The sequence below is a fragment of the Euleptes europaea genome, chromosome 5 (genome assembly GCF_029931775.1).
Source record: "Euleptes europaea isolate rEulEur1 chromosome 5, rEulEur1.hap1, whole genome shotgun sequence".
Lineage (NCBI taxonomy): Eukaryota > Metazoa > Chordata > Lepidosauria > Squamata > Sphaerodactylidae > Euleptes > Euleptes europaea.
In genome coordinates this window covers 72,464,180-72,482,607 of record NC_079316.1, presented here as the reverse complement: position 1 = coordinate 72,482,607, position 18,428 = coordinate 72,464,180, and the positions used below count along the sequence as shown (strand labels likewise).

The 18,428-nt window shown below is 44.6% G+C and overlaps 1 protein-coding gene across 2 annotated transcripts in view; it reads right to left on the bottom strand.

The window, feature by feature from the left end:
• Positions 1-18,428, bottom strand: part of DOCK1 (dedicator of cytokinesis 1) — a 530,876-nt gene that overhangs the window by 467,267 nt on the left and 45,181 nt on the right. Inside the window, exon 2 of one of the 2 annotated variants that reach the window (XM_056850272.1) lies at positions 8,049-8,132. The exons of the other annotated variant lie outside the window; for it this stretch is intronic. Coding sequence (XP_056706250.1) covers positions 8,049-8,132 — 84 coding nt within the window. The remainder of the gene's footprint in view (positions 1-8,048; positions 8,133-18,428) is intronic. 2 annotated transcript variants of the gene reach the window in all.

Here is an 18,428-nt window from a genome sequence, read left to right as displayed (position 1 = left end):
ATAATATTTCCTAAACAGTGAATTATTCCTGCATACCTACTTTAGCATTTTAAGTACAAGTCAGCTTCTACTTTGAAACCTTCTGGAAAATCATAATCTGTAATGAGAACATATTCGTACCAAAGGGGGCTTTTATGGCATCACATAACTTCAAAGCATCTGTCGTGACTTTTCAGAAGACAATTTGGGATTCCGAAAAACAAACTGAAAATCTATTTTATTTTGGGACAATCCTACTGACTTCAGTTTCTTCCAAAGAACATTTCTAAGTAGGCAACAAATAGTGCCTACGCTAATAAATCCCTAATAAAGCCACAAGAATTTAGAAAAAAATTAAACCTTTCCAATTTTCTAGTTTAACCATAAAACATCTTATTAAAGAATGCACTAAACTCTTTTTAAAATTAGCAGCCACGTGTATTCAATTTTTAAAATATACTTGTTATATTTTTATGCCAGGCAAACATTGACTAGTTTGGAACTGGAATACTTAACTTACAAGCGTATAATTTGTTTTCGATATCAAGCTAAAGTTTATCAAGTATAACCTTTCTGTTTCCAAGATCAGACAGCCAGATACACTGCAAAATTTACAAACAGGGCATGACAGGGAAGCTACCTCTCGCTACTTCTCCCACCTCCAGCTACCTTCTGTATTAAGAGGTTGAGGACTCTGAACAAAATGCTTTATGGTTGGACCACCATCCATCTAGCCTGCTGTTGGTTACTCTGATTGGCAGCGACTCTCCAAGACCCCAGACAGATTTTTCCCAGCCTTGCTACTGAAAATCCTTTCAAATGGGAGTGCCAAGGACTGAACCTGGAACCTTCAAGAAGCAAAGCATTGATCAAGACCCTCCGCTCTAAGGTGGTAGTGAATCCCACAAATTAATTATAAAGTCTCTCCTTCATTTGGTGAACCCTAGTTCTAACATATCCACTCTCCCAATTTTGCTCTTAATTCTATAATCATTTATTGGCCCCTTTTAGCTGTATTTGGTTTGGGGAGGGGGGGGCTCTTGTAGAAGACAGTTCAGCCTCTTGATCCATTGAGCTGCTTTTTTTTTTGTGCCTTTTCACAACTGCTGCTTTCGTTTTCAGATAGGATCACCAGAACCATATTCTGCATGCGATCAAATTCAGGGTTTTATGCCAGGAGTGTAAAATACTAATGGTCTCCACCAGAACCAACCTGAGCACTTTTTGTAGTGGCTGGATTAACAGTGCTAGAACACTAGGGTTGCCAGGTCCCTCTTTGCCACTGGCGGGAGCTTTTGGGGGCAGAGCCTAAGGAGGGCAGGGTTTGGGGAGGGGAGGGACTTCAATGCCATAGAGTCCAACTGCCAAAGCGGCCATTTTCTCCAGGTGAACTGATCTGTCGGCTGGAGATCAGTTGTAATAGCGGGAGATCTACAGCTATTACCTGGAGGTTGGCAACCCTATAGAGCACTGACCTGATATCACAGAGTCCCAGCCTCTGTCACTTAGAGGGCAAAGCTGGGAAGCTATGCTATCATTTGAATTATGATTTCCAAGGCAAAATATGTACTGTATCCACCTTCCTTCATTCCCATTGCATCTTTCCCATTGCAACCTCCAGACCTAGCAATCTCTTTCCTTTCACCTTGCAATGATGCCAACAGGGCTTCCTTCCTTCAAAACGCAGTTCTGTATGGGATCCTCATCTGTCTCTCCCTTACTACTTTGGTAAATCTCAGACCCGCGCAGCTTCTGGATCTAACAGGCTGCTTATATTCTACCTATTTATCCCAAGTTGACCTATAAAGTGCTGTCTGATACAGCTACCCAATGTGCCTAGTCAGGCTAGGCCTGCTCAGAAAGACAGAAACAGCAGATAACTATGCTTGCCTGCTTAACAGACCAGAAAAACAGAAATGACAAAACAAAGATACTTACTGATGACTGGATGAGTATTTAAATGAATACATTTTAACAGGAGCTTTTTGCATTGCCTACCATAGTGAAAAGTTATGCCCTTTCTCCAAAACACTCAACACGAATGAGCCAGCAGCATCTCTTCGCCGACTCCCCCCACCCCCAGCAACTAGCTATACAGTTGTTCCTCACTGACAACCCTATTGTAGTATAATTATTTCAACCCATCAAAACATTTCTCACATTTGTGGAGGCAGGATGCCGTGCCAAGCAAACAGAGAGGTAATTTCTCATTCACTGTGCCTCCCCCTCCCCATACACACCACATCTGCAAGCGATCGGCACTACGGGTTTTTATGCTACCAAGTCCATTCTGCTTTAGTGTGACTGTTTAATTAAAAAATCCCATACACAATAGTCATTGACATGCAGTGATGGTACCGTGCCAGGCAAATTGGGAGGGATCTCACATACAAACGGTACTCAATTCAGCACAAAATTGGCAAGCAAACCTGCATTGTAAACTGTACTGTGTGTCAGTCTCAGTAAATATTGGTCCTTTCTCTCCATGATCCTCTAGAGAGGCCAGAGACAAATGTTATAACAAAGATGGTAAAAGACTACACAGTTTCAACACATATCTACGCCACTAATTTCTTCCAATTAAACCAGGGTGGGTTTTTTTATCTGCAAGCAATGCAGAGGGCTTGCCTGCCTCAAGTAAGAGAGATTATTGCCATACACCTGAGGGAAGGATCTCTTGCCTACCCACTATTCTGTTAAATTGAACTGCAGACAGAATATGAAAGGACTTCCTTCTCCAATTTAGTTGTCATTAAAAAGAGTGAATGGATTTTCAACAAATTATTTTGGGGCCACTTAACAAGAAGCTTGCCTAATTTAATACTGAATGATTTAAACTGTTATCCATTACCTCAGAGAAACCGGTATTTTCGGAAGCACTAATTAACAGGATAAAAGCTTCAAATAATTATAATGATCACAGGTTTATTAATTTGAAGCATGATCCCAAGCTAGCAACCAACAATTGCAAGAAATATCTAGCAGCCAAAGTTGGGAAGGACTATCTCCATAGATATCGAGCCCAATCCACCCAATTAAATGGGTCCAGAATGAGCAATACCATACAAGTAGCAACAGAGGGTATCATCTTATTTTAGACTACACCCACAGCAGTCTGTGTTCATCCATGGGTCTTCCTTCCTGGATTAGGGAAAATAACTATACAGAATGCTTAATGAAACATTTTTTTTCAGCTTTTGCTGTAGATTTTATTCCAGGGAGTGGAAGAAAGGGGAATAACAGACAGCCCTCTAAAATTTAAGGAAAGAAAATGCTGACAGAAATAAAAAAAACTTAAAACAGTTTTTTTTAATAATAAAATTATTCTGTCAAACTTCTTTCCTATGTCTATCTATCAAAATCTACCTCCCCCTTGTTACGGCTGTGATTTTCTCTACTCTGGTTCTTCTCCCTCCCCCGTTTCTCTCTGCAACATTTTGTATATAATAAAATTCCTTCCCATTTAGGCCTGGATTGGCATCTCTGGATTTGCAACTCTAAAGAAATAATGAAAAAAATCCCTTCCCACTCCCCCTTTCCTCATGAAACTCTTTTCCATAGAGCTTTTTCCACACCCTTGTATCTTTTCTCCTACTGTATTTAATTTTCAAGTTAAATTTTGGAGTCAATGTACTCAAGAAACCTTGGTGCAAGATAGATTCTATATTGGAAGGACTATAAAGGAAGCACCATGGCAGGCAAGTTTAATCATCTTGATTGAAAAGTTGACCTACATATTTCTTTTGGCATTTCAAAGAAACATATTATTAATTAGTCAATGAAGAAGAAAATTAAATACTCGGTGATTACGAACATTAATTTAAAATTTGAGAGTACCAGTCATTAATATTTTAGAGGCTGGCTGAGTTAAGTGCATCTCCAGCAATCTAGCATAATATATTCTATCAAACATTAAATATAGAAGGTCCTGAGATAAAGAACTTGCCTACATTAGGTTAAACAGAGTAAAGCTGAACTCAAGCTCAATTGTCTATGTTGATACACTATTTCTCAAGGCAAGACAATTTTTGCTCTAATACCTTCTCAAAGACAAAGGAAAGCACGCTGAAATGCCTTGAAATGCATTTTTTTCCATTCCTTTTTCAGGCTTTAACGCAAGGTCACTATAACACAACTGGGGAAGGCAATGGCCAACCACCCCGTAAACACTGTCTGCCCAGGAAACGTTGTGACATCACCCCATGGGTCAGTAGTGACCAGGTACTTGCATAGGGGAATACTTTTACCTTTAATTTTACATAATGATTTCTGGGCATATACTTTATTTTAACTTTGTGCCTTTAACAAAGTTGGCCATGTTTTAAAAAAATTGGATGCATATGAATACACACAAGAGCTGAAACCCTGGACAATGTACATACAAAGCTTCCCAACTATGCCGCCAGGTATTACACCATGACATTAAAGGCAATTACCCTGGCCAATAGTTGCATGGTGTGAAGGGAGATATTGGCTTCCAATACTCCTCCACTGATTCAAAGGGAGTGACAGGGGAAAACTCCTGGCTGAAACCAAGATTCCCCCACAGCCTTCCTCCTCTCCAGGGGAGCAAATCTTGGGGATGGGGGCTTGTCTTCAAAGGACAGCCCAACCCCAGCTCCCGACAGCTGCTGGAAGAAAATAACCCCCCCCCCCAGGCACACCCTCAAATGAGGTAGGAGGGGAGAAGGAAAAAGAAAAGCTGTGGAGAAAAGGAGTCACTGCAGTCGTTTATGAATGCAGTTAATGACCGCCTGTCTGCTAAGGAGATAGGACAAAACTGGGAGACTGGGGTATAAGCCCCTCCCACTAGATCCAAAAAGGTTAATGATCATGACTGGCTCCAGGGAACAGCTTGTGGTTATGACTGCCCCCCCCAGACCACCAGAGCATTAGTATGTATTCACTGCAACTGTACACTAGCTACCAGTTGATATGGGCAGGGAATAGAAAGCACATCAATGCTAATACTGGATACTTCCATTCTCTTCTACCCTTTTTTCAGGTGATATTGGGCCCAACAAAGACCACTGCCTAAGACAAACAGACTCATTACATACGCTCGTTATCGACCCAGAGTCTAATTTATGCCGCTACACAAGTTTGCATGTGTCACTGTGGCGGTGAGGCATGCAGAAGCGTCTGACTTTTAATATTAACAAACAAATGAGAAAGGAAGGGCATACCTCCTGCTATCAACTGTGATAGAGACCCCCTGCTGTGCATATTATGCAAGCAGCCTTTTTAGGGCTGTAAAGTGTCAGTGGAAACAGTGCAACTGCATCCTTTATTTGGGTCTGAAAAGGTCAGAGGAAGAAAAGCCACAGGAAGAGCAAGCAAACATACATATTGATGAGGAAAAAGTCCTGGAAAGAACTGGGGGCGGGGGGAGGGTGTCAATAAAGCTTGTGTACCTGCACCCATTTGGATTTTAGCCCTCACTACTGATGTCAGGGTGCACACAAAAGTGCTTGATAGCAGATCACATATAAAGGAACGCAAACAATGTCTGCACTAGATGGAAGCCACAAATATCAGCTAACTATTTTCTTAACTCTTCCTCATGGATGTAAACAAAATGCTCAAAAAGCATTACTGGTAAGAGTTAAATACGGTGCAAAAATCTAAAACGTTGTCACAATATGCTAATACTTACTAACCCAGCTAACTATAGAGCAATAAGTCTGCTGGATGTAATAAAAGAGCTTTACGCAAGACCTCTCCTATTGAAGCTGGAGATATGGGTAATTGAAAATAACTTGTTAGTACCAGAGCAAACTGGATTAAGACAGGGAAATTCCACCCTGGATCATTGCCTTCGAATGCAACATCTTATCAATAATTACCCAAATGGATCATCTAAGCAGTTATATGTGGCATTCATCGATCTCAAAGCCGCATTTGATTCCATCCCAAGGTATCATTTATGGAGAAAACTAAGTAATTTGAATTTAGATCATAGGTTGCTAGAGCATATAAAAGGCCTTTATATGGACACCAGTTTAAAGATCAGACTAGGTATCCATGGCCAATTGTCTGGCTCAGTTAAAACCACGAAAGGGGTCCATTTAGCCATAGACCATTACAAACATATAAAGGATACCACAGATACATAATAAAAGAAAATATCAGATTAATCAAATTCTGGATTACAACTAAATATACAAATTAAAACTATGCTAAATCAATGCATACAAAAACAACAACAAAAATAATAACTAAAAATTGTGGTGGTGTCCCAATCGGCCAATGGGAAATGAACAATGGATGAGAAACCATTAGAACAGGTATCTACCTTTAAATATTTAGGGGTGATGTTTCATCAGTCAGGCTCTTGGTCAGCCCATATTGACTATGCTAAGTATAACATCAAAAAAGCTGTCCTTGGTCTTCTTAGATTCTATAGGAGGAGATGAGGCTGTCTGATTCCTCCAAATGTAGACACTTATAAAATGAAATTACTGCCCCAACTCCTGTATGGAGCACCGATTTGGGGCTTTGAAAATCTCCAATCTTTAGAAATTTCTCAAAACAAATTTGCACACTGGTTGCTAGTTGTTCCGCCATCAACACCTTCAGCTATGGTTAGAATAGAATTATCTCTACCATCAATAACAACCCTAGTTAGAATAGAATTATCTCTACCATCAATAACAGCCCTAGTTTACAAAACAACAATTAATTACTGGCTGTACATCTCCAGGTCTTTTGACCTCAGCGTACAGAGAGATGAAGGATAACTCATGACGCAGTTCTGCGTTGAGATTGGTGGCTAGTCTTGGCGACTCAGTAGAATACTTGAGGACCCTTGGATTCTATGCAGCCAAACTACTCATAAAACAAAGATTGTTAAAACCGTTGTAGGACTTATTGGCAACTTGAGAACATCTATACTTTATTGACAGCTATCTTCCTCCCCCTTGACTCTTTCAGTGTCCTTTACCAGTTTGAAAAACTGCAAGCACAGAAAGGCCTTCACCAGGGCACGCTTTGTTATTTTATTACTTGCAGTCTTGGAAGGCCGTTTTAATGAGATCCCATATAGGAAAACAGTCTGTTCCTATGACCAAAAATCTATGGAAGATTTATCCCACATTACATTCCAATGTCCAAGATATGAGGTTGAACGTAATAGATTTTGCAAACGATAATATCCCACTTCCCAGGAATGTCAGATTAGGAGAAATTAGTCATATATACTGAAAGACAGAGACAAATTCATCACTTTCCAAATGGCAAGAGTTACTGCCACCGTCGTGAAGGATAAAAAAAGATGATGGAGCATTGCTGACCATAATATGTCTAAGCCATGACTGCTCCACTCTGGGTCATTTGTCGTCTTTTGTTTGTCTTTGGACTGTATGGTCTTTCTTTCCTATTACTAGATATATACATATATTACTAGATAAATAAATATACATATTTGTATTTTAATACTCTCTGGGGGGGAAATTTAAATTATTTTACTATTTTCTTAAATTTATTTTGGTGGAACTTCTACCTTATTCTGTATTCTTGCTATGGCTTTTTTTTGCTAAGTCAATAAAGACTTGATGATGATGAATATGCTAATACCGCTTCACCTGAACATCACAATGGGAGGGGGTGAAAATAAAAAGATTGCTTTAGAAAAAGACTCAACAACCAGAGTTACATTTACTACTATTGTACCCAGAAGTATAAGTAATTTAGAAGATAAATATCATTTATATTTTCAGCCCTTGAGATTAACACCTTTTAGAAGAAAGTCTCTATATACTATCTGAGGGCATCCTTGGAACATCTATCATCTTTCTTACAGCTCAACTGTTAATACCACAGATCCATACAAATTAAGCCATACAAATATAAATCTTGCTCTTACAAAGAAGAATAAGATGCATCTTGGAAATGTTATTCATTAGATAATACATTTCTTCTCATTTTGTGCCCATTTAAATTCTTCAGTGTTTCATTTGTTTTCAAATAGAACTCAGTAGCTAAAATAGGAAGATATATTCACTCACCCATATACTCACAATAATGACTATGTAAATAATGTGTAGTAAAACAACTTTTGTAACACGCACCTTCATGGGTTTCCAGTATGTGCACCGTGTCTCCTATCTGTAAAGACAGTTCGTCTGGCCCCCTGGCATCATAGTTGTAGAAAGCTAGTGTGAGGGGAAAAGACAGAGAAGAAAATCAAGTTTTCAGTATCACCACCAGTGATGCAAACTAGATAATTAGGAGTTGCTGTAAGCAATTTGTTGCACCCAAATGACTGACAAGTGGATGATAAACACCCTGACTCCTTTTTACTTGAAGCCATTAGGGAGAAACTTAAACTTCTCCTTACTTCTTCTGTGCCTCCTAATCTACTGTGGCTTTCCAATATGCTGCTAAATAACAGGCATATCCAAGTCAAAAGAGAATCTGACAAATACCTTGGCCTAAATTCACACAAGCAGATACATATGCATATGGTTATTTGAAAGGAAACGTGGACACAGCTCCACACAGCAATGCCATAGAGTGGACATGGTTGGGAAATTCCTGGAGATCTGAGGGTGAAGCCTGGGGAGGGTGGGGTTTTCCAGAGGTGATGGACTTCAGCAGGATATAATGCCATAGAGTCCACCCGCCAAAGCAGCCATTTTCTCCAGGGGAACTGATCTCTGTAGTGTCCATTGTAATTCGGGAACCATAAGATGAACCATTCCACTGAAGCTCCCTGCCCCAAAGAGGGGCTGAGATAACACAGCTGATATCACTCTAACTGCAAAGAAAGTAAAACTGCATGTATAAATTAAGCCGATGATGTACAGTTTTGTTGGCAGTTTCATTAATGATAACTTCACATAGTCTGAAAAAAAATGTGTGAAATACCCCAGGCTTATAAATATGGTTTCAGCCCCACTAACAGAAGTAGCTTCTGCTCCTCTGTGTTCTTCAACATGCCTTAACAATACTTCAGCAGGCCTTGCTTCATGTTGTCCCACTATCTGAAACTGTGCCGGTGAACAACAGATCAAAGGCCTTCTCAGTGGTGGCAATTAAGAATTACTCCAAGCAACAAGGCTGAAAGTCTCTGATTACAGACAATTTAAAAAAAATGATTACACAAACATCAAAAATAAGTTTGTGTGGGTAAGTGGGCCGTTAACAATGTTTGTGAGTTAAAAAGTTCTATAGACTCAGTACAAGGTTGAAATAGGTGCAAATATTTTGGTGTTTCTTAACAAAATGTCACTTTGTCATTTAGCATCTAAAAATAACAGACTGGGGAGAGATGTACTTTAAACAACACATATAGGTGGGATGTATATTGAATGCACACATTTTAACTCTTAGGGGAAAAGATGTAAAGTTGTGTGAGCAAAGCCTTCATTAGGAAAAACTAGTTATGAAAAGCAGACAGCATGAATTGTGAAATTAATGTCTCGACCTTCAGATGCTTTCAGGATCAGTAATGTATTTATTGTGCCATCTCCCTCTCTTCTATCTTTAGACTTCTAAGTCTTCTAATCACAAAGGCTTTTTACTTTGCTTTGTGAAGTATCAGTTTAATAATGTTCCAACAACCTCATCACCATGCATATGAATTCCATCAGCTTCTTATATCCATCATTGCAGTAAAGTGCTTCACAACAGATAAATGTTGTTCAAATCTTATCCCTCCACCAGAATATCTATCATTCCAGACGTCTTTTGAAAGAAATTTTTAACAGAAAAGGTGTGTAAGCAAAGAAGTGTTGTACTACAACTACACTACAATTTGACTTTAGAACTATGCCTGTGAAAGAGCAGGATACGTAGGTAAAACCTAATAATGAAACCATGCATAATACATTACCCACCCGTTCCAGTCCCAAAAATATTATACTAGGAATCAAGTGTGGATAATGAATAAGATGCTGAATTTCTTTCATCTAGTCAAGTCATTCATAGAATCATAGAGTTGGAAGGGACCACCAGGGTCATCTAGTCCAACCCTCTGCACAATGCAGGAAATTCTGAACTACCTCCCTCCCACACACCCAGTGACCCATAACTCATGGCCAGAAGATGGCTAAGGTGCCCTCCTTCTCATGATCTGCCTAAGGTTATAGAATCCGCATTGCTGACTGATGGCCATCTAGCCTCTGCTTAAAAACCTCCAGGGAAGGAGAGCTTACCACCTCCTGAGGAAGCCTGTTCCACTGAGGAACTGCTCTGTTAGAAAATTCTTCCTAATGTCTAGACAGAAACTCTTTTGATTTAATTTCAACCCGTTGGTTCTGGTCCAACCTTCTGGAGCAACAGAAAACAACTCGGCACCAACCTCTATATGACACCCCTTCAAGCACTTGAAGATGGTTATCATATCCCCTCATGAAACTTTTGGTAGGTGAAAATTTCTCTCGCCAAATAATAGAATATGTCATATTTCCTCCCATCACTATTTGGAACCATTGTTTTCTTCCCTCCTTCATTATACTCCTCCTGGGGAGGGGCCATGGCTCAGTGGTAGAGCATCTGCTTGGAAAGCCAAAAGTCCCAGGTTCAATCTCCAGCATCTCCAGTTAAAGGGACTAGGCAAGTAGGTGATGTGAAAGACCTCTGCCTGAGACCCTGGAGAGCCACTGCTGGTCTGAGTAGACAACACTGACTTTGATGGACCAAGGGTCTGATTCAGAATAAGGCAGCTTCGTGTTTTTTAGGGGAGGGGCTGTGGCTCAGTGGTAGAGCCTCTGCTTTGCATGCCGAAGGTCCCAGGTTCAACCCCCAGCATCTCCAGTTAAAGGGACTAGGCAAGTAGGTGATATGAAAGACCTCTGCCCGAGACCCTGGAGAACTGCTGCCGGTCTGAGTAGACTATACTGACTTTGATGAACCAAGGGTCTGATTCAGTATAAGGCAACTTTATGTGTTCATGTGATCACATGGATGAACCCACCCAATCCACAATTATACGGTCGGTACTAATACGATACTATTATAATACTATACAGCTAATTAGGTTTGAAGAGTGATGGAAATGTAAAGTGAACAAATTTGAGAAGTATGCTGAAAAATTATTGAACAGGAAAGAACACATTTTTAGCAGTCCAAAAAGAGCAAGTAGTTTCAACTCAGACCTAATCAGAAGCTTCAACTTAGCCTAAACTCCCTACTATTCAGATACACAGATGTAGTTTTGACTTCAAATACTAAATATTCACCACTTCACTAAAGTGTATGTGCTTGTAATATCCACTGTGATGCAGAAATTGCAACTATGAAATTACTTATTCTGGAAGGAAGATTCAGGCCTATGAATGGCAATTCTTCTGGTCAAAAACCTAAGTTCGAGGAGCCAGTGTATGCACTTAGGAGAATTTGTGGCAACACCTGTTCTCTGTTGAACCTTTCTCTCTGAGATGCAAGATGTATATTTACAGGGAGCGTTACATATAGCCTAAAGTAAGACAGTCTAGAAAAAGAGATAGTTATGCTGCAATTATAAACTGGAACTGCTGAGAGATAGAATCAGTTGCAAATATTTTGTTACAGCTAATATTCAGGAATGGGACTTTCCTTACTGTGAAGATTATCCAAAGAAAAGTCGAAGCACGAACAAGAAGAGGTTTTCCAAAATAAAAGAAAAAGAAGGCCATATACTCATGAAATAAAACCTATCCTAGGGATAGTTTTTGACAGCATACATCATTGTTTCTTTAGCAATCCCTTTAAAACCTATCTCAGCATTTTCCCCACCACTCATTGCTTCTTCTGTGGCCTTAAAAACACAACTTTGAATTAAAATTTGAAATGGTGGTATCTTCCTTAGGAGCACCCTTAAGTTTCTATAGATGTAATGTCAACAGATTCACTTCCTCATTGCTCTGTATTCACACACTACTTCAGAACAAAGGAATCAGCAACAGAGAAACCAGAAAGAGAGGGAAAGCAGAGGTGGGGAAAACAGAAAAGAGAAAGACCGACCTGAAAGCTATTAAAGGAGTTTATAGTACCTGGGAGACAGTGCATAGTAGGAAATTAAAATGATGCCATAAAGCCACACACATACACAAAATTGCTAACTGGTTTAGTTTCCCACAGACTTCAGCAAATGTACTATGTAAACTTTTGGGGATACTGCAATTATGCTGACACCGAAATCATACAGAGGAATTATTTTTGGCTTTAAATACAATCTCTTACCATTAAAATAAAAACCTTTATTAATACCAAAAAAATTTGAAAACGTATTATGACTATTCAGCAAATAAAAAGTTATTAAAAAGTCATTACAAGCAAAACGTTAAATGTTCAAGATGATTAATCAAGGGAACAACAGCACAAGGGACAAGCTAGCAGACAGTAAATTAGATTAAAACTTTACATGCAGTTTAGACATTGTTTGTTAGAGGCGGCAAGTTATTTCCCAATTCCAATGGTGACAAACAAGGTACCTGAAGGTAGACAACTAGGTGGTGTTTTTAAAACATACCTACCTTAATGGGTGTTTTATGCATTTATAGGCCACTTTCCCATTACAAGAATGTTTTTTAAATTAACCATCGTGTTCAGTTGTCGTTTGGGTTTATAAAATTCATTATTGTACTTACATTTCCCTATTAAGGCTATATCATTCTCCTGGCAAAGGAAAACTAACAGAGGACCAGTTAGGACTGTTCAACTCTTGAGTCCAGAAATTTGGGGTGGAACCTGGGGAGGACACAGTTTGGGGAGGGAAGAGACCTCAGTGGGGTTATAATGCCATAGAGACCACCCTCCAAAACAGCCGTTTTCTCCAGGGGAAATGATCTCTGTTGTCTGCAGATCAGTTGTAATTCTGGGAGATCTCTAGGCCCCACTCAACCTTAGGAGCAACGCTGCAGACATAATTTTTAGGTCAGTTTATTTCTTGTTTGCTTTCAGTGTGGGCAATAACTGTGGTTAGCACTATGCCTGGAAAAACATTTATCATTAAAACACAGTTTGCAAGACCTTACACCCAATAGTTTCAAATGGGGACTTCATACCAGCGTCACTGCAGTCTTAATGCTAACCCAAGTTATCACTAAAATTGAAAGTAAGGTTGAGGAGAACATTAGCACACAAGGTCGCCAAAATGTGGTGGGCAACTGAACAATATTATGATTTCAGGATTATGATTTCCAAAATTACAGCACACTTAAATTACAGTTAATCTGCCAAGCTAAGTCCTATACTGGGAGCACATGTATAAGTGGGTTGGGAAACTACTAATTGCTGTTTCTTAGTCCAAATGTAACCACCTCTTAAATCTTTTCACAAGCGCTGTTTCTTCCCCAGTTATCCCTCCCCTTCCCTTCAGCCATGTGTCTGTCTCTTTTTTTTTTGGCTTTACCACCTGATATCTAAGAAGACAAGAGAAGCCTTGCTGCATTCTGTTTCCATCACTGGCTCATAAAGGAGTGTTCAGATATCATTTGGATTCAGGCAGAAAGCAACAGGGTGGTATTTGGATCCCCAAAAAGGCAGCCAGAATAAGACGCAATGGCTTATATCTGACACTGTAGGAAGGCAACGCTCAATCGCCCTCACAGACACCTTAGCAATTACAAAACAATAGCAATGCAGAATGTAAGGGGGAGAAATGATAACACACAAAACCAAAAACCAAGTTAACAGACCAACCAAAATAACAAAACAAAGGTTGCAAGCTTTAGAGTTCCCCAGAACTCTGGCTATTCAAAAATAACAAGAGAGTGGGGGAAAAGATTTCTCAGTCCTTGGTTTAGTTGAAGATTCCCTTTAAAAATTAGCTACCGTATTTTTCGCTCCATAAGACGCACCTGACCATAAGACGCACCAAGTTTTTAGAGGAAGGAAAACAAGAAAAAATATTCTGCTGAATAAAGACCCCCATCCGGTTTCCAGGGAGTCCCTAGAAGCCGGGCGGGGGTCTTTAAACTGCTCTGCGCTGCCTGCCTAGGCAACGCAGAACAGTTTTACCTCCCCCCCCCCCCACTTCCCGGTCCGAGGCTCAGCTATTGGGCGGGGACCCGCCTGGCTTGTAGGGACTCCCTGGAAGCCAGGCAGGGGCGGGTGGTCTTGAAAGGCCCCAAGTTCAATCTCCAGCATCTCCAGTTAAAGAGCCCGGGCAGGTAGGTGATGTGAAAGACCCCCTGCCTGAGACCCTGGAGAGCTGCTGCCGGTCTGAGTAGACAACACTGAATTGGATGGACCAAGGGGGGGGGGGTCTGATTCATCAGAAAGCAGCTTCATGTGTTCATGTGTATTTTGGAGGGGGCTGTGAGCTCAGTGGCGGAGCCTCTGCTCAGCATGCAGGAGGTCTCAGGTTCAATCCCCAGCAGCATCTCCAGTTAAAGGGACCGGGCAGATAGGTGATGGGAAAGACCCTTTCTGCCTGAGACCCTGGAGAGCCATGGGGAGGGGGCTGTGAGCTCAGTGGTGGAGCCTCTGCTGGGCATGCAGGAGGTCCCAGGTCCAATCCCCAGCGGCATCTCCAGTTAAAGGGACCAGGCAAGTAGGTGATGGGAAAGACCCCTGCCTGAGACCCTGGAGAGCCATGGGGAGGGGGCTGTGAGCTCAGTGGTGGAGCCTCTGCTGGGCATGCAGGAGGTCCCAGGTTCAATCCCCAGCAGCATCTCCAGTTAAGGTGACCAGGCAAGTAGGTGATGGGAAAGACCCCTGCCTGAGACCCTGGAGAGCCATGGGGAGGGGGCTGTGAGCTCAGTGGTGGAGCCTCTGCTGGGCATGCAGGAGGTCCCAGGTTCAATCCCCAGCGGCATCTCCAGTTAAAGGGACCAGGCAAGTAGGTGATGGGAAAGACCCCTGCCTGAGACCCTGGAGAGCCATGGGGAGGGGGCTGTGAGCTCAGTGGTGGAGCGTCTGCTGGGCATGCAGGAGGTCCCAGGTTCAATCCCCAGCGGCATCTCCAGTTAAAGGGACCAGGCAAGTAGGTGATGGGAAAGACGCCTGCCTGAGACCCTGGAGAGCCATGGGTAGGGGGCTGTGAGCTCAGTGGTGGAGCCTCTGCTGGGCATGCAGGAGGTCCCAGGTTCAATCCCCAGCGGCATATCCAGTTAAAGGGACCAAGCAAGTAGGTGATGGGAAAGACCCCTGCCTGAGACCCTGGAGAGCCATGGGGAAGGGGCTGTGAGCTCAGTGGTGGAGCCTCTGCTGGGAATGCAGGAGGTCCCAGGTTCAATCCCCAGCAGCGTCTCCAGTTAAAGTGACCAGGCAAGTAGGTGATGGGAAAGACCCTTGCCTGAGTCCCTGGAGAGCCATGGGGAGGGGGCTGTGAGCTCAGTGGTGGAGCCACTGCTGGGCATGCAGGAGGTCCCAGGTTCAATCCCCAGCGGCATCTCCAGTTAAAGGGACCAGGCAAGTAGGTGATGGGAAAGACCCCTGCCTGAGACCCTGGAGAGCCATGGGGAGGGGGCTGTGAGCTCAGTGGTGGAGCCTCTGCTGGGCATGCAGGAGGTCCCAGGTTCAATCCCCAGCGGCATTTCCAGTTAAAGGGACCAGGCAAGTAGGTGATGGGAAAGACCCTTGCCTGAGACCCTGGAGAGCCATGGGGAAGGGGCTGTGAGCTCAGTGGTGGAGCCTCTGTGGGAATGCAGGAGGTCCCAGGTTCAATCCCCAGCAGCGTCTCCAGTTAAAGTGACCAGGCAAGTAGGTGATGGGAAAGACCCTTGCCTGAGACCCTGGAGAGTGCTGCCAGTCTGAGTAGACAGTACTGACTTGGATGGACCGAGGGGGGGGGGTCTGGTTCAGCAGAAGGCAGCTTCCCGAGGAGGGGCCCGTGGCTCAGTGGCAGAGCCTCTGCTTGGGCATAGCAGGAGGCCCCCGGTTCAGTCCCCGCGGGGCGCCTCCGCTCCCACCCGCCCCTGGCCCAGGCGAGCCCGGCGCTGCCAGGCCTCCGCCTCCGCCTCCCCCCCCACTTGCTGCACGGAGGCCGGGCGGGGCGGGCGGAGAGCAAGGCCGGATCCCGCCGCCGGGACGATCCGCCCGGCCCCCCTCCCTCCCTCCCCCTCCCTCCCCCCTCCTTCCTTCCCTTCTGCTCGCCTGGCCTCCGTGCAGCAGGGATCGCCGAGGGGGAAGTGGGAGAGGGAAAAAAGGAAGGCCGGGGGTGGGGTAGGCTTGAGGGGGAGACGCCGCCTTCACCCGCAGGGGGGGGGGAAGCCGGGGCAGGGGGAGAGGTCTGCTTACCTCCAGAGCCGTCCGCCCAGGAACCCAGCAGCAGCAGGAGCCGCCCCACCCCGGCCCAGGCCTCCTTCCTGTGAGGACTTCCGGGAAGGGGGGCGGTGGGGGTTTAAGCCTCCCCCCCCCGCGCTTCCCGGCCCTGAAGCGCCCCCGCCCAAGCTGAGCGAAGGCGGTGTCTCCCCTCAGGCCTACCCCACCCCCGGCCTTCCTTTTTTCCCTCTCCCACTTCCCCCTCGGCGATCCCTGCTGCACGGAGGCCAGGCGAGCAGAAGGGAAGGAAGGGGGAAGGAGGGAGGGAGGGAGGGAGGGAGGGAGGGGGGAAGGAGGGAGGGAGGGAGGGAGGGGGAGGGAGGGGGAGGGAGGGGGGAAGGAGGGAGGGGGGGCCGGGTGGATCGTCCCGGCGGCGGGATCCGTCCTCGCTCTCTGCCTGCCCCGCACGGCCTCCGTGCAGTGAGTGGGGGGGCGCCGGGCTCGCCTGGGCCAGGGGCGGGTGGGAGCGGAGGCACCCCGCGGGGACTGAACCGGGGGCCTCCTGCTATGCCCAAGCAGAGGCTCTGCCACTGAGCCACGGGCCCCTCCTCGGGAAGCTGCCTTCTGCTGAACCAGACCCCCCCCCTCGGTCCATCCAAGTCAGTACTGTCTACTCAGTACTGTTCTGAGGCTCAGGAACAGGAAGCGTGCGGGGAGGGGAGGTTAAACTGCTCTGCGCTGCCTAGGCAGGCAGCGCAGAGCAGTTTAAATACCCCGCCTCCCAGCTGGCCTTCCAGGCGGGAACGCCGGCTTGCGTTCGGGCGCACCCAGCCGGCTGGCAGGAGGGGCGGGAGTCCGCACGTTCGCTCCATAAGACGCACCGACATTTCCCCTCACTTTGAGGAGGAAAAAAGTGTGTCTTATGGAGCGAAAAATACGGTAAATTTCCTCTCCCCCACCCTCTAACATCACAAGCCCAAAATGGAGTATTCCCTCCCTCTCTTCTGTCTCTCAGAACTCTTCCATCAAGCACCGGAGTAGTGAGTGACAGAGAAATTTGTACCCAATTTGAAGGGAGTCCTAGCCAAACAGTAATGTGCAAAGTCACTAAGTCAGGTCTTTAGTCTAAAAGAAAATTTAATTTTCTCTATCATGAGTGAGCGCCCAGGAGTAGCCCAGACTCTGCCACTCTCTCCCTGCATGTGTTCCAACTGTTCTTCCTGCTCTGCTGGCCCCAGGGGAAGGCAGCAACCCTCCCTACTCCATCTTCCATGCGAGCAGATAGCCCCTGGTCCACAGGTCTAGGCACCTTGAGCAAACTTAAGAGTGGCAATTGCAATCTGGCACCTGCAACTGTCTAAGGCAGCACAAGATGTCTAGGGCATCACAAGTACCTAGGTAACCCAAATTCACCTGACTCAATCAAGGAAATTAATATTTCCCCTATTTCAGTGGCTCTTACTATAACCATGAACCACAGTGATTGACATAACATAGAGGGAAAAAATCCAGCTCTATCTCCTGGAGATCCAGCAATTGTTCTTAAACTGGAACCCAGAGACTGATTTAATCTATTTGTCCAAAAATTATCCCTTTTGCAGTACTGACCATATTTTCTGTTGTCGAACCGTGCAATCCTAAGTGGGGGGGTGGGTCCGTGGGTGGCTGGAGGCAGTGGAGCTGTGCTGCCTCCAGAGAAGCTTGCTGAAAAAAGGTTTTAAAAGGATATTTTTTAAGCCCCATAGAGTTCCATGAGGCTGTGCCATGAATCTGGACGCCTGCAAAATGGTGCATATTAAGCCCAAAAGGGGTTAGGAAGATGCATAAAGGCAGCTCCACCCTTGGGCATGCCCCCAGAATGCCCCCGGGATGCCTGCGTGGGGAGATACGCCAGGGAACATCCAAGAGCCGCGCTGCCACCATGGTCCAGGGGGGGCGTCGTAAGTTGCCCTACGCCGGCATCCATGCCAGTTTGCATGGTGCAAGTGGCACAGATGCCAGCGTAGGAGTCATGCCAGCTCCTATGGGCATCCCCCCCTTTAGGAATGGGCTGAAAGAGTCTCTTATGTTCAAATCCTAACCCGTTATTTTGCAGCTGGTAATGTATAGTGAGGACTGCAGCAGAGATGGGTTGACCCATTCTGCACAACTCAGAAAGGCCACTCATAAAGCCACACACAACTGTGCCTCCACTGTGACTTAGCTTTCCATCTGCAACTCTATGAAAAGAATGGTAATAAATCCGTGCAGTGTTATGTTGACACTCATTACAGCACTGCGGCTATCCAACAACCAACCTCTTCAAATACAATAAACCA